The sequence below is a fragment of the Ranitomeya variabilis genome, chromosome 6, assembly GCF_051348905.1.
Source record: "Ranitomeya variabilis isolate aRanVar5 chromosome 6, aRanVar5.hap1, whole genome shotgun sequence".
NCBI lineage: Eukaryota > Metazoa > Chordata > Amphibia > Anura > Dendrobatidae > Ranitomeya > Ranitomeya variabilis.
The window spans coordinates 473,760,735-473,776,308 of record NC_135237.1 but is presented as its reverse complement, the minus strand read 5'-3'; the positions used below and the strand labels follow the sequence as shown (position 1 = coordinate 473,776,308).

The 15,574-nt window shown below is 47.2% G+C and overlaps 1 protein-coding gene across 1 annotated transcript in view; it reads left to right on the top strand.

Annotated features, from left to right (window-relative positions):
* The window catches only part of PREX2 (phosphatidylinositol-3,4,5-trisphosphate dependent Rac exchange factor 2), a 487,967-nt gene that overhangs the window by 457,887 nt on the left and 14,506 nt on the right, over positions 1-15,574 (top strand). Inside the window, exon 39 of the mRNA XM_077270643.1 lies at positions 637-704. Within this exon, the coding sequence (XP_077126758.1) occupies positions 637-704 (68 nt within the window). The remainder of the gene's footprint in view (positions 1-636; positions 705-15,574) is intronic.

Here is a 15,574-nt window from a genome sequence, read left to right as displayed (position 1 = left end):
TAATGATATCCTACAATTCTGGCCCCCATAAGATAATAATGTCCTCCAATTTTGACACTCATAAATTGATATTGTACTCCTATTATGGTCCCATTAAGTACCATTGCCCTTCTCCTATGTTGCCCCCATTATGCCCCCTCGATCTGCTCCCACAGTGCTCCACTACTATTAAATAAAAAAGACCAAATCTCTCACCTGTCCCCACACACGCCAAATGGTTTTATTGTTGTTTTCCTCTTTGTCCCAGTTGGCTCCCCACCCCACACTTCCCCTTTGTGGGGTCTAAATCTGTAGAGCATGCCGATATCCTGTTGCAGGCGACTTAATGATGTCACGCCGTGCCGTTGTCACAGTATAAGCCCCCTGGCATGCCCTGCAGCTGTGGGCCTCTGCTAGGCCAGCAACAGTAGAGTAAGTGTGGGGTAGGGAGACAGTGGCTCTCTGCTCTACAATGGTTTTCAACTGGAAGTCCCAATGAGCCCCCTCACTCACTGTCCCGGTTGCAATGGCACAATCTGTGACTGCGATCATTGAAAACTTTAATTACTAGACCTGATAAAATTGTGCTCTTTTGCTGTATATTAATGATTATGTCATGTACATTATTATCTTGTTTTGGTTTCTTTTACATTGCAGGGAGCAAGGGTTCAGAACACTGCTAAGAATTTGGGTGTTAGGGACAGGACACCAACATCTGCTCCAAGGTACAGTATAAAAGCACTAGAACTGATATCATAGGCACTTACATATGGTGTGGTCATTTGAACTTAGGTCCCAGGAAACAAAATCATGATTTTATACACATAACTAATGAAGATAAAATGTATTGATGTACTGATCAGGCTCCTATGTCTTGGTGGAAATAACGACTTTATGAGGGGGGGATCTTATCCCAATGGAGAGGGACGTATGAGCAGAGCTTTAGCATTCATTAGGAAACTATACATTTTAGGTGAGTTGTATCCGGTTGTCAATTGTCTTCTATAGTAGAGAAAACTGAATCTGTCTGGATACTGCCCTTCAACTGGACAGAAGAAAAGGACATTGATTCATTTTTCGGTCCAATTGCTAAATGTGCCACAATTTGTACCAAAAACTGTCCTTCATGACTTTTGCAATATTTATTATGCTTTTAGACACTGTCTGTGTCTTAAACAAAAAAAGACAAAACCCCACCCTTATCCTTTGCAGGTAATAAAGTCTCAATGGACACAGGGGCGCATGTTCAATACCAGGGAGCCCAACCTGGACACGTATCACACCACAAAACTGTCTGTGTCTTGTCCAACAATGGGGCATGACCTGTTGGAGAGCGCTCGTTGATTAAATGTGACACGGGACACCAACTAATAAGTGGTATAAGCCTAAGGGACACACAGAGAGATTTACCAAGATCATCAAACAGCGTGAATCACTTTAATAAATTTTGCGCATTTTAAATGGAGTCTGTTAGCATAAAATTAATGTTCAGACCATTGTTTTCCACATTCGGAAAACAAATGGAAAACAAGTAGGTGGGAAGGTGCACTGAACTGTTGGGCAACACCAAAGGCGCACCGAGCTCCTGTACTTGGTCTGAACAGTCATTTTTAGATGTCAGAGTCCCTTTAAAGGTAACCTGTCACCTTTAAATACGTTGCTTACCTGCAGATATAGTACGGCGGCTTACTGGAGGCATGGCTATAGGGAAAAAGTGAAGTCATATTCTCCCTGCAGCTACAGACTTGCAGTCATCGGGGAGGTGCAGGGGGCTGCTACAATCACCACTCACTACACATAGAGTGCAGTGTCATCATTCCCCCCGCACACTGATTGTCAGCCTGCTATGCCGCATGTGTGCAGTGATAGCTGTCATTCAATGTGCCGGGCAAAGATAACAGCACTATCACTGTGTAGAGAGTTGTGAGTGTTACAGCTCATTACAGCACCCCAACGACTGGAAGTGAGCAACTGCAGGGAGAATATAACTTCATTTTCTCTGTGTAGCTGCACTTACAGTAATCTGACCAGACTAGGTCTTTAGCCGCACTTACAGTAAGCCGACCAGACTAGATCTGTAACCGCACTTACAGTAAGCCGACCAGACTAGATGTAACGCCCACAGGGTGTGACAAGGTATATTGGACTCACTAGACCACTGATGGTGCAGTGGCGGCTGTATACCCGATACTCAAAAGACAGAAGAGTGGATCTCATAAACCAAAAGATATTTATTAACAAGGTAAAAACAAAAAGGGAAAAAGGTGTCAGAGGGAAAGAACCTCTGGATCGCAACAATATACCACGTAGTGGAGCACCGGGCAAGGTGTACCCCTATACAGGGATTCCCCAGTCACAACACCAGGTGGCCTGAATTCCATGAAACCGGGACCGGAGGACAACCCGTACTGACAAACTAGCAACACTGTAGAATACTTGGGCCTGGTGGTGGAGAGAATCCCAGAAGCTCCATGAAATCCAGAAAGGTTGATCCCACCGGTAGCAGGTAGGGTTGAGCGAAACGGATCGGACATTTTCAAAAATCGCCGACTTTCGGCAAAGTCGTGTTTCGTGAAACCCGACTCGATCCCAGCGTGGGATTGGCCATGCGGTCGGCGATCTTCGCGCCAAAGTCGCGTTTCGTGTGACGCTTTAAGCGCCATTTCTCAGCCAATGAAGGTGGACGCAGAGTGTGGGCAGCGTGATGACATAGGTCTCGGTCCCCACCATCTTAGAGAAGGGCATGGCAGTGATTGGCTTGCTTTTTGCGGCGTCACAGGGGCTATAAAGGGGCGTGCACGCCAACCACCATCTTACTGCTGCCGATCTGAGCATAGGGAGAGGTTGCTGCAGCTTCGTCAGAAGCAGGGATATTGTTAGGGAGGAAAGATTAACCCCCAAACCGCTTGTGCTGTAGCGATTTCCACTGTCCAACACCACCTTTTCTTTGCAGGGACAGTGGAGGCTAGATTTCTGTGCATCAGCTCTGTAGCTTATAAGGCTCCCTGATAGCTGCATTGCTGTTTGTACGCCGCTGTGCAAACCAACTGCTTTTTTCAAAGCAAAAATCCTGTTGCTTCTTTCTGCACAGTTCTCTTGTTTCTTTGTCCACACTCTTGTGTGCAGCAGTCCTTTTTATTGCTGCCATACTTGTCCTTTGATCATTGTAGGGAGATTGAAATTCTACTACAGCCCTTGTATTTTTTGATATATCTTCCAGCCACTTTCTGCCACTCAAACTGTGTAGTGTAATACAGTGGGCCTGATTTTTTCCTTCATTCTCCCACACATAAAAATGGGAGATTTATATTGCCGCTGAGTGCATCTGCGTCAGTCCTGTTTGTGGCATATCTGCCAGCCACTTTCTGCCACTCAAACTGTGTAGTGTAATACAGTGGGCCTGATTTTTCTGCTGTCTCCCACACATAAAAAGAGAGATTTATATTGCCACTAAGTGCATCTGCGTCAGTCCTGTTTGGCGTATATCTGCCAGTCACTTTCTGCCACTTATACTGTGTAGTGTAATACAGTGGGCCTGAATTTTGCTGCAGTCCCCCACACATATAGAAAGGGAGATTTAAATTCACAACAAGTTTACATACACCTTCTACCTTGTTTTACAGTACCATATAACGGTTGTTAGTTTGGTTACATTTTCCTAAGAATGAGGAAGTCTGGTGGAAGAGGTCTTGGCCGTGGGCGGTCATTGCCAGCTGGTAATGATGGTGGTGGTGGTGGTGGTGGTGGTGGAGCATCTGGTGGTAGTGGGAAAAGCAAAATAGCACCTAAGGCTCGAGTTGTTGAGCCAGCGTCATCGTCTGGCTACACAAGGCCTCGAAGGCTCCCTTTTCTGGGAGTAGGAAAACCGCTTTTAAAGCCAGAGCAGCAGGAAAAAGTTTTGGCTTTCCTTGCTGACTCAGCCTCTAGCTCTTTCGCCTCCTCTTCCGAAAGTTCCAAATTTAAAAGCAGTGAGTCGTCAGTGGATGATCACGGTCAGGAACAAGTCACTTCCTTGTGTCCTTCACCCAAAGCAAAAGTGTTGGATGCGGCAGGCGACACTACAGTTTACTCCATGGAGCTCTTTACACATACCATGCCAGGGTTAGAAAGGGAAATAGTTCACAGCCCATTACAAGATGAATTGGACATGGAGTGTACAGATGCACAGCCACAGCTAGATTATTATGCTGTTCCATTGACTCAGATCACAACATTGCCCGCGCAGTGTACTCAGCCAGAATCTGACCCTGATGAGACTATGGTGCCCTGTCCCAAACGCTATAGCACCTTACATGTTGACACAGAGGAAGGTGCACAGGACATTGAAGAGGAGGTGATAGATGACCCAGTTGTTGACCCCGATTGGCAGCCATTGGGGGAACAGGGTGCTGCTGGAAGTAGCTCTGAAGCGGAGGAGGATGAGCCGCAGCAGGCATCAACATCGCAACAGCTATCATCTGGCAGGCCCGCATCAGGCCCAAGACGTGTGCCGAAAACCACAACAGGTGTAGGACAGCGTTGCAATCCGGTGACAGTAGCACGGCGTGCAAAGCCTGAAAAGGTATTCCATAGTAGGACGAGTGCAGTGTGGCAATTTTTTAACCAAGATCCGAATGATCAGTCCAAAGTTATATGTAAGAAATGCTCCAAGACCTTTAGCAGGGGGAAGAATCTACAAAGTTTAAATACAACGTGCATGCGTAGACATCTAACCAGCAGGCACTTGGAAGCATGGACTAACTACCAAACTTCCCGTACCGTTGATGCACCTGCTCAAATTGAAGTTAGTCAGCAACCCAACATTGCTTCTCTCACTGGAAGCCCACCAGTTATGACACCACCAGTAACAAATGTGGAGGTATTGTCGCAAGGCCAAAGTAGTCAGGGAATCACAAGGTTCTTGGTTGGAAACCCTGTAGGTAGGCCCACATCAAGAATACCATCACCAAGCCTCTCGCAATATGCCATGTCCACCACCACCCCGTTAGTTCCACCGTATGCAGCTCTCCAGTCCAGCTCAGCCTACAGGAGACTCTCGATAGGAAAAGAAAGTACTCTTCCTCTCATCCGCGTACACAGGGTTTGAACGGCTATATTGCTCGACTAATCTCGTTGGAGATGATGCCCTACCGGTTGGTTGAAAGCGAAGCTTTCAAAGCCCTGATGGCCTACGCAGTACCACGCTATGACCTACCCAGTTGACACTTCTTTGCAAGAAAAGCCATCCCAGCAGTCCACCAACATGTCAGAGAACGCATTGTCCATGCACTGAGGCAATCGGTCATTAGAGAGGCGCACCTCACAACTGATGCATGGACCAGTAGGCATGGCCAGGGACGTTACGTGTCCATCACGGCACACTGGGTTAATGTGGTGGATGCAGGGTCCACAGGGGACAGCCATATTGGCACAGTTCTGCCTAGCCCACGGTCTAAGAAACTGTTGGCTGTAGGTGTTTGCACCTCCTCCTCCTCCTCCAGAAGCGAAAGCTCGTCCACAGAGCTCAGTCGCACGAACACTCCATCCGCAGCTGCCAGTGTTGCACCCGTGGTGTCCCATTATGGAACAGCTAGTGGTAAGAATCAGCAGGCTGTGCTGCAAATGAAGTGTTTGGGCGACAACAGACACACCACGGAAGTACTGACCGAGTACTTGCAGCAAGAAACTCAGTCATGGCTGGGCAGTGTACATCTTGAGGCAGGCAAGATAGTCAGTGATAACGGAAGGAATTTTATGGCTGCCATAGCCCTTTCCGAAATGAAACACATACCTTGCCTGGCTCACACCTTGAACCTTGTGCTTCCTCAAGAATTACCCTGATTTACCAGCCCTGCTCCTGAAGGTGCGCAGACTTTGCTCCCACATCCGCCGGTCACCCGTCCACTGCAGCCGTATGCTTAACCATCAGCGATCACTGAATATTCCCCAGCACCGCCTAATAATAGACGTTGCAACAAGGTGAAACTCTACACTGCACATGCTTCAGAGGCTGTGCGAGCAGAGGCGTGCTGTCATGTATTTGTGGGAGGATACACATTCACGGGCAGGCAGTTGGATGGCAGACATGGAGTTGCCTGGTGTGCAGTGGTCGAAGCTCCAAGACCTCTGTCAAGTCCTTCAGTGTTTTGAGGAATGCACATGGCTGGTCAGTGCGGACGATGCCATCATAAGCATGAGCATCCCACTAATGCGTCTGCTGATGCAAAGTTTGACGCACATCAAGGAGCATGCGTCTACGGCCGAGGAGGAGGGAAGCCTTGATGACAGTCAGCCATTGTCTGGTCAGGGAAGTCTCCGGGACAGGGTGGCGGATGAAGTGGAGGAGGAGGAGGAGGATGATAGGGCTGAATATTTGTGGGAGGAGGATGCTTCTCAGGGGGCAATAGAAACTGGTGGCATTGCAAGGTCAGGTACAGGGTTTTTGCGGGCCACAAGTGAGGTAGATTTTCAAGAAAGTGCTCCTCAACCAAGCACAAGCAGTGCATTGACACCTGGAACTTTGGCCCACATGGCAGAGTATGCCTTGCGTATCCTAAAACGAGACCCCCGCATTTTCAAAATGATGATCGATGACGATTACTGGTTGGCCTGCCTCCTGGATCCACGATACAAAGGCAAATTACAAAATATCATACCACATGAGAACCTTGAGCAAATATTAGCTACCAAACAAGCAACTCTTGTAGACGGTTTGGTTCAGGCATTCCTAGCACACAGCGGCACTGATGGTTCTCACACGAGCTGTAGGGGGCAACATGGCAGAGGTGCTAGAGGTGCACAAAGCCGAAGTGGCATTGGACAGAGGGGATTTCTCACCAGGTTGTGGAGTGATTTTGCAATGACCGCAGACACGGCAGGTACTGCTGCATCGATTCAAAGTGACAGGAGACAGCATTTGTCCAGTATGGTTACCAACTATTTTTCCCCATTATCGATGTTCTCCCTCACAGGTCATTCCCCTTTGATTACTGGGCATCTAAACTAGACACCTGGCCCGAATTGGCAGAATATGCATTACAGGAGCTCGCTTGCCCAGCTGCTAGTGTGCTCTCAGAAAGAGTCTTCAGTGGTGCAGTTTCAATACTGACCGAAAAAAGGACTCGTCTGGCTCCCCGAAATGTTGATGTTCTAACCGTCATTAAAATGAACCAATCATGGATTTTGAATTATTTTGCCCCACCTTCCCCTGCTGACACGTAGCTTGCCAGAAAAATTTCTTGTTTTTGGCCTCTTCTTACTGACTGCTCCAATTCCGCCATTTGCAGGTGCCGAATGTCCACCATAGGCCATTTGTATACCTCCCTAAATGGGCTGACTCCCCCCACAGGGCCGTGGTCACAACGTGGCGCAAGCACCCGTGCGAGTGCCGTTTGCCTGGACAGGTGGGTGTGCCCACTCTTGGGCCATGGCACAGGCACAGGGTCCCTCATAGTACAATGAAGTGTCTCTGATGGTGGTGGTGCACAACCAATGTCAGACACACCGTCGTAATATGAGGGGCCCTAGGCCAGTACCGCCGCCCACGAGAGAGTGTTGCCCCCCAGCTCGAACTGTGCTCTACCACTTGCAAAACTTACCTTTCCCTGCCCCACCACTGTGTAGTCTGTGCTGTTAAATCCTTAAATGGCACTGCAATAACAAATTTGTTGCAATGATCGATGATAGTAAAAATATACAGGGGCCCTGGCCTCCATTTAGACCCCTTAATACTTTGCGCCAACTACCCCTGTCTGCAACTCTGCAGAGGAGCCCACCCCTGTACCTCGCTATGCCACCAGTTTATTTATGACCAATTCCTTGGCTGACATTTAGCCCACTTTAGTATTTTGGCCTACTGTGTCAGCCACTTCTAACAGTTGACCTCCGCTGAACAAAGCTATGCCACCTCTGTACTCCTGTTACCACTTATGAACTGCATGTAACCTACTTACTTATTTGTGCCTAGTAACTGTGTCAGCCTCTCATAACAGTTGTCCTCCCACACTGAAACAAGCTTAGTCCTGCTAGCAGTTTAGAACTGCATGAAGCCACCGTTTTTTATTTTAGGCCTCTGTCTGTCTGTCTGTTGGCGCCACACATTACTACTGTCCCCCCCGAAACAAGCTAGGCCACCTCGTTAGTCCTGCTAGCAGTTTTGAACTGCATTTAGACACCTTTTTTTAAGTTAGTCCTCTGTCTGTCTGTCGGCGCCACACATTACAACTGTCCCCCCCTGAAACAAGCTAGGCCGCCTGGTTAGTCCTGCTAGCAGTTTAGAACTGCATGAAGCCACCGTTTTCTATTTTAGGCCTCTGTCTGTCTGTCTGTCTTTCGGCGCCACACATTACAACTGTCCCCCCCTGAAACAAGCTAGGCCGCCTGGTTAGTCCTGCTAGCAGTTTTGAACTGCATGAAGCCACCGTTTTCTATTTTAGGCCTCTGTCTGTCTGTCTGTCTGTCGGCGCCACACATTACAACTGTCCCCCCCTGAAACAAGCTAGGCCGCCTGGTTAGTCCTGCTAGCAGTTTTGAACTGCATTTAGACACCTTTTTTTAGGTTAGGCCTCTGTCTGTCTGTCTGTCGGCGCCACACATTACAACTGTCCCCCCCTGAAACAAGCTAGGCCGCCTGTGTACTGCTCTCACCAATATAGAACAGCATATAGCCTACTTCTATATTTTGTCCTAGTAACTGTGTCAGACTCTCACAACAGTTGTCCTCCACCGCTGAACCCAGCAAGGCCGCCTGTGTACTCCTCTTACCAATTGTGAACTGCATATATCGTTCTTTTTTATTTTACGCCTACTCAGTGTGTCAGCGCCACTAATTACACTTGTCCTCCTCCGCTGAACCACGCTATGCCGACTGTGTACTCCTATTACAAATTTTGAACTGCAATTAGCCACCTTTTTTAATTGTAGGCCTACTCTGTCTGTCTGAGCCACTTATTACAGTTGTCCTCCGCTGAACAAAGCTATGCCGCCTGTATACTCCACTAACCAATTTTGAACTGCATTGTGCCTACTTTCTTATTTATGCCTACTAACTGTGTCTGCCTCCCATTACAGTTGTCCTCCACTCAACAAAGCTGAGCCTCAGTTTTCATCCGATGTCAGATATTAAACTGCATTTGGCCTACTTGTTTGGTTGGGCCTACTAACATTGTCTGCCGCTGCTTGGTGTTCTCCTCCACTGAACAAAGCTGAGCTTCAATCTTCAGGCTTTCAGCCTATATCAGATATTAAACGGCATTTGGCCTACTAGTTTGGTTGGGCCCTAGTAACGGTGTCTGCCATTCCTTGCTTGTCTCCTCCACTGAACAAAGCTGAGCTTGAATCTTCATGCTTTCGGCCTATATCAGATATTAAACGGCATTTGGCCTACTAGTTTGGTTGGTCCCTACTAACGGTGTCTGCCGCTCCTTGCTTGTCTCCTCCACTGAACAAAGCTGAGCTTCAATCTTCAGGCTTTCGGCCTTGTATCAGATATTAAACTGCATTTGGCCTACTAGTTTGGTTGGGCCCTAGTAACGGTGTCTGCCGCTCCTTGCTTGTCTCCTCCACTGAACAAAGCTGAGCTTCAATCTTCAGGCTTTCGGCCTATATCAGATATTAAACTGCATTTGGCCTACTAGTTTGGTTGGGCCCTAGTAACGGTGTCTGCCGCTCCTTGCTTGTCTCCTCCACTGAACAAAGCTGAGCTTCAATCTTCAGGCTTTCGGCCTATATCAGATATTAAGCTGCATTTGGCCTACTAGTTTGGTTGGGCCCTAGTAACGGTGTCTGCCGCTCCTTGCTTGTCTCCTCCACTGAACAAAGCTGAGCTTCAATCTTCAGGCTTTCGGCCTATATCAGATATTAAACTGCATTTGGCCTACTAGTTTGGTTGGGCCCTACTAACGGTGTCTGCCGCTCCTTGCTTGTCTCCTCCACTGAACAAAGCTGAGCTTCAATCTTCAGGCTTTCGGCCTATATCAGATATTAAACTGCATTTGGACTACTAGTTTGGTTGGGCCCTAGTAACGGTGTCTGTCGCTCCTTGCTTGTCTCCTCCACTGAACAAAGCTGAGCTTCAATCTTCAGGCTTTCGGCCTATATCAGATATTAAACTGCATTTGGCCTACTAGTTTGGTTGGGCCCTAGTAACGGTGTCTGCCGCTCCTTGCTTGTCTCCTCCACTGAACAAAGCTGAGCTTCAGTCTTCAGGCTTCCCGCCTATAGGAAATTTTAATCTGCATTTGGCCTACTTGTTTGGTTGGGCCTAATAACGGTGTCTGCCGCTGCTTGGTGTTCTCCTCCAATGAACAAAGCAGTGCTGCCTGTTTACTCCTGTTACCAATTTTGAACTGCATTTAGCCTAATTTATTCTTTGGGACTATATCTCTGTTCCCTCCTCATCCTGCCCATTGACCAGCCACTGCTAGATGAGTCTGCTGGTACATTGACCCAGACCACTACATTCCCCTTGCACTCTACACAGCCAGAATCTGACCCTGCTGAAAGTCAGGTTCTCCGTCCCGCATACTATACCACCTTACACGGGGACAAAGAGGAAGGTGCAGATGAAAGTGCAGGTTCCTTCATCAGGTGGGGGAGCATACTCGTTGGCGACGTCACTGGCACAGGGCCCCTCATAGTATGCAAAAGTGTCTCTGCCGGTGAGAGGCGCCCCCGCCGTCAAACACACCGCCGTACTTTGAGGGGCCCTGTGCTAGTGCCAATGCGAACGAGTGGGCCCCCCCTGCTTGCTCGGGATCACAGCACTTGCAAAGTTTTAATACTTACCTTTCCCGGCTCCACCGCCGAGACGTAGTACGCGTTTCCTGGGCCCACAAAAAACTTGAGCCAGCCCTACCCTCTCCCCACAACTTTAGCCAAATGACCCCCAATTTTCAATGCCTAACTATTATTATAAGGTAAATTAAGATTCACAAGCTTAAGTGACAAGAATTGATGTTTTTGACATTAAAATTGGCACGGTTGGTGTTTTCCTGTCCTCCACTCACTGCCGACTTTGATTCCCCATTGACTTACATTGGGTTTCGTGTTTCGGTGGATTCCTGACTTTTCGCAATAATCGGCCGATTTCACTCAACCCGACTTTTCACAAAGTCGGGTTTCGCGAAACCCGACTCGATCTTAAAAAAGTAAAAGTCGCTCAACTCTAGTAGCAGGGTCTGGAGGGTTCCGTGAGGAGAGGCAAGACAACTTGGAGTGGGAACTGGAGAGACCAGAGGAGTCCAGGATGGGAATCGCCAGAAGAGGACTCTGTGAAAATAGAGGTATAAGTAAAGTGCAGAGCACAGAAGAGCATGGCCTGAAGCTGAGGCAACAATCCAGAGAATGACACGTTGCCCAGGCACCTCCCTTAAGAGGAGGGTGCTTTTTATGCACAGAGCATCATAAAATAGACAGCCCTAATAGCGAACAGGTGCCCTGCTGTTTCAAGTATGTGCAGAAAGCGGGGCGCGGCTCCTAAGAGCATATTCAGGAGACCTGCCAAGAGGATACAGGTTCCTAGCAGAGAAAGAAGCCGCTGATCGTCTGGAGCCATGGACCGGGTGAGTAAGGCTGTTTAATAGGCGCCGGTCTCCCTGCGCAGCGGAGACCGGACCTGTGGCTGAGGGCATGGCACTAGATCTGTAGCCGCACTTACAGTAAGCCGACCAGACTAGATCTGTAGATGCACTTACAGTAAGCCGACGAGACTAGATCTGTAGCCGCACTTACAGTAAGCCGACCAGACTAAATCTGTAGCCGCACTTACAGTAAGCCGACAAGACTAGATCTGTAGACGCACTTACAGTAAGCCGACCAGACTAGATCTGTAGCCGCACTTACAGTAAGCCGACCAGACTAGATCTGTAGATGCACTTACAGTAAGCCGACCAGACTAGATCTGTAGCCGCACTTACAGTAAGCCGACCAGACTAGAGCTGTAGATGCACTTACAGTAAGCCGACCACACTAGAACTGTAGCCGCACTTACAGTAAGCCGACCAGACTAGATCTGTAGACGCACTTACAGTAAGCCGACCAGACTAAATCTGTAGACGCACTTACAGTAAGCCGACCAGACTAGATCTTTAGACGCACTTACAGTAAGCCGACCAGACTAGATCTGTAGACGCACTTACAGAAAGCCAACCAGACTAAATCTGTTGCCGCATTTACAGTAAGCCAACCAGCATAGATCTGTAGCCGCATTTACAGTAAGCCGACCAGACTAGATCTGTAGCCGCATTTACAGTAAGCCGACCAGACTGGATCTGTAGCCACGTGTACAGTAAGCAGACGAGACTAGATCTGTAGCCGCATTTACAGTAAGCCGACCAGACTAGATCTGTAGCCGCATTTACAGTAAGCCGACCAGACTAGATCTGTAGCCACACGTACAGTAAGCAGACGAGACTAGATCTGTAGCCGCATTTACAGTAAGCCGACCAGACTAGATCTGTAGCCGCATTTACAGTAAGCCGACAAACTAGATCTGTAGCCACACGTACAGTAAGCAGACGAGACTAGATCTGTAGCCGCACTTACAGTAAGCCGACCAGACTAAATCTGTAGCCGCTCTTACAGTAAGCCGACCAGACCAGATCTGTAGCCACACTTACAGTAAGCCGACGAGACTAGATCTGTAGCCGCACTGACAGTAAGCCGACCAGACTAGATCTGTAGACGCACTTACAGTAAGCCGACCAGACCAGATCTGTAGCCGCACTTACAGTAAGCCGACGAGACTAGATCTGTAGCCGCACTTACAGTAAGCCGACCAGACTAGATCTGTAGCCGCACTTACAGTAAGCCGACGAGACTAGATCTGTAGCCGCACTGACAGTAAGCCGACCAGACTAGATCTGTAGACGCACTTACAGTAAGCCGACCAGACCAGATCTGTAGCCGCACTTACAGTAAGCCGACGAGACTAGATCTGTAGCCGCACTTACAGTAAGCCGACCAGACTAGATCTGTAGCCGCACTTACAGTAAGCCGACGAGACTAGATCTGTAGCCGCACTTACAGTAAGCCGACCAGACTAAATCTGTAGCCGCACTTACAGTAAGCCGACAAGACTAGATCTGTAGACGCACTTACAGTAAGCCGACCAGACTAGATCTGTAGCCGCACTTACAGTAAGCCGACCAGACTAGATCTGTAGATGCACTTACAGTAAGCCGACCAGACTAGATCTGTAGACGCACTTACAGTAAGCCGACCAGACTAGATCTGTAGCCGCACTTACAGTAAGCCGACCAGATTAGATCTGTAGATGCACTTACAGTAAGCCGACCACACTAGAACTGTAGCTGCACTTACAGTAAGCCGACCAGACTAGATCTGTAGACGCACTTACAGTAAGCCGACCAGACTAAATCTGTAGACGCACTTACAGTAAGCCGACCAGACTAGATCTGTAGACGCACTTACAGTAAGCCGACCAGACTAGATCTGTAGACGCACTTACAGAAAGCCAACCAGACTAAATCTGTTGCCGCATTTACAGTAAGCCAACCAGCATAGATCTGTAGCCGCATTTACAGTAAGCCGACCAGACTAGATCTGTAGCCGCACTTACAGTAAGCCGACCAGACTAGATCTGTAGCCGCATTTACAGTAAGCCGACCAGATTAGATCTGTAGACGCACTTACAGTAAGCCAACCAGACTAGATCTGTAGGCTCACTTACAGGAAGCTGACCAGACTAGATCTGTAGACGCACTTACAGTAAGCCGACCAGACTAGATCTGTAGCCGCACTTACAGTAAGCCGACCAGACGTGACTATGATGCTATTCATCTGCAGATTGCTGCTATATCTGCAGCTTTTCTGCCGGTGACAGCTTCCCTTTATGACTGTCTTGTATAAGTTTTCACTGTTTAAAAATAAGACAGTCTAGTTAAATATGGTCCAGCTTCTATCAGCAAAATGAAAAAACTTGGTATGAACCCAGTTCTATACTACACAATGCCAGGGTTAAATGGCGACTTTGGCCGCGGCACAATGTAAGTGAATGTGGTCACATTGTGACCAGCAAGTTGCTGCGACCACTGCTCCATGCTGCATGCATTATCACAATTTACAGATACTTCTTGCCTTGTGTCCACCATTTAGGCTAACAGTGGTCTAATATTATGGCTGGCACACATTGTGCTGACCAAGGAGAACATTTTATAGTCACAACCCCCACATCCACTGGTGACTACTTCCAGCAAAACGTTCCAGTCTGTTGCCCCAATCTGTCCTCCAGGTCAGCTTTTCTGTAGGACAGTTTAGACAAAAGAGGTCCATAAGCTTTATGCTCCTGCAATGGAAAGCCTACATAGTGGAAAGCAAATGGAAATGCTGTGAAAATGCAGCAATTTTATCATTATTCAGAAAAAAAGCACAGCGAAAATTGCATCATGTGAACATTGCCTAAGGCGACATTTACATGTTGTTGGTCAAACCATCTTGACCATGTGTGAACACAGCCTAGTAATGGCTTCTTTGCCACTAATAAAACTAGAAAGACAAATGTCACCATTTTGGTGCAATATTAGATGCAATTTCCACAGGTGTAAACTAGATCCTAAATATTCAGAGGATTTGCTTTACTAATATTAAACATTGCAGCCGATCCTACTGTATTCATCTCCGATAAAGTATTTCTACAGATGAGTGATTGTTTTTTGCACTACGATTTTCTGCTGTAAAAGACAGCAGGAACAATAAATGCCTCGGTGAAGCTGAGATGACATACATCTTATTATATAACGAGAGGAATCACAGGACGGCATTACAAGATCTATGGCCGCCCCAGCTTGTGTGCGAGAGGTCGCATTACAGAAAGTCAGGGGACAGGATATTATACGATTACTTATAACCATGGTAAACAAACAGTGCAATAAAACAGCAGGAAATCAGCGGGGTCCTGACCGTAATGACGGGAAACTGACCAGCTAGGAGAATGAAATGTTGATATTACTTCAGCGATCATTATTAAAGCATTGCCAGGATAGCACTGTCATTTTCAAGGCTCTTCTGTAATATTCAATACTTTTCTATTATTTCAAGTTCCAAGTTCTTATTTACATTTCTTGTTTGCACGTTTGTTTGTTTTTTATGAGAAGGAGAATTTTTGCTCATCTAGTTTTACCATCAGGATATTTTCCTGCCTGATACTTTGACATAGCAGATGAAGGCTAAGCTTAAGGTAAAGTATTCAGACCCCGTTAAATTTTTCACTCTTTGTTTCATTGCAGCCATTTGATAAATTCAAAAAAGTTCATTTTTTTCTCATTAATGTACACTCTGCACACCATCTTGACTGAAATAAAACAGAAATGTAGAATTTTTTTCATATTTATTAAAAAAAGAAAAACTGAAATATCACATGGTCATCAGTATTCGCTTATCCACTTCAAAACATGGCCATAACCTTTTTATTGTTGCATCAATATGGCTGTATGAGGGCTTGTTTTTTGTGGGATGAGTTGTACTTTTGAGTGACACCATTTATTCTATCACATAATGTAGTGGCCGAAATGGGAAAATTCCAAGTGCACAGAAATAACAAAAAAAGTGCAATTTTTTACCATGTTCACTATATACCGTAGTTAAACTAACCTGGCAA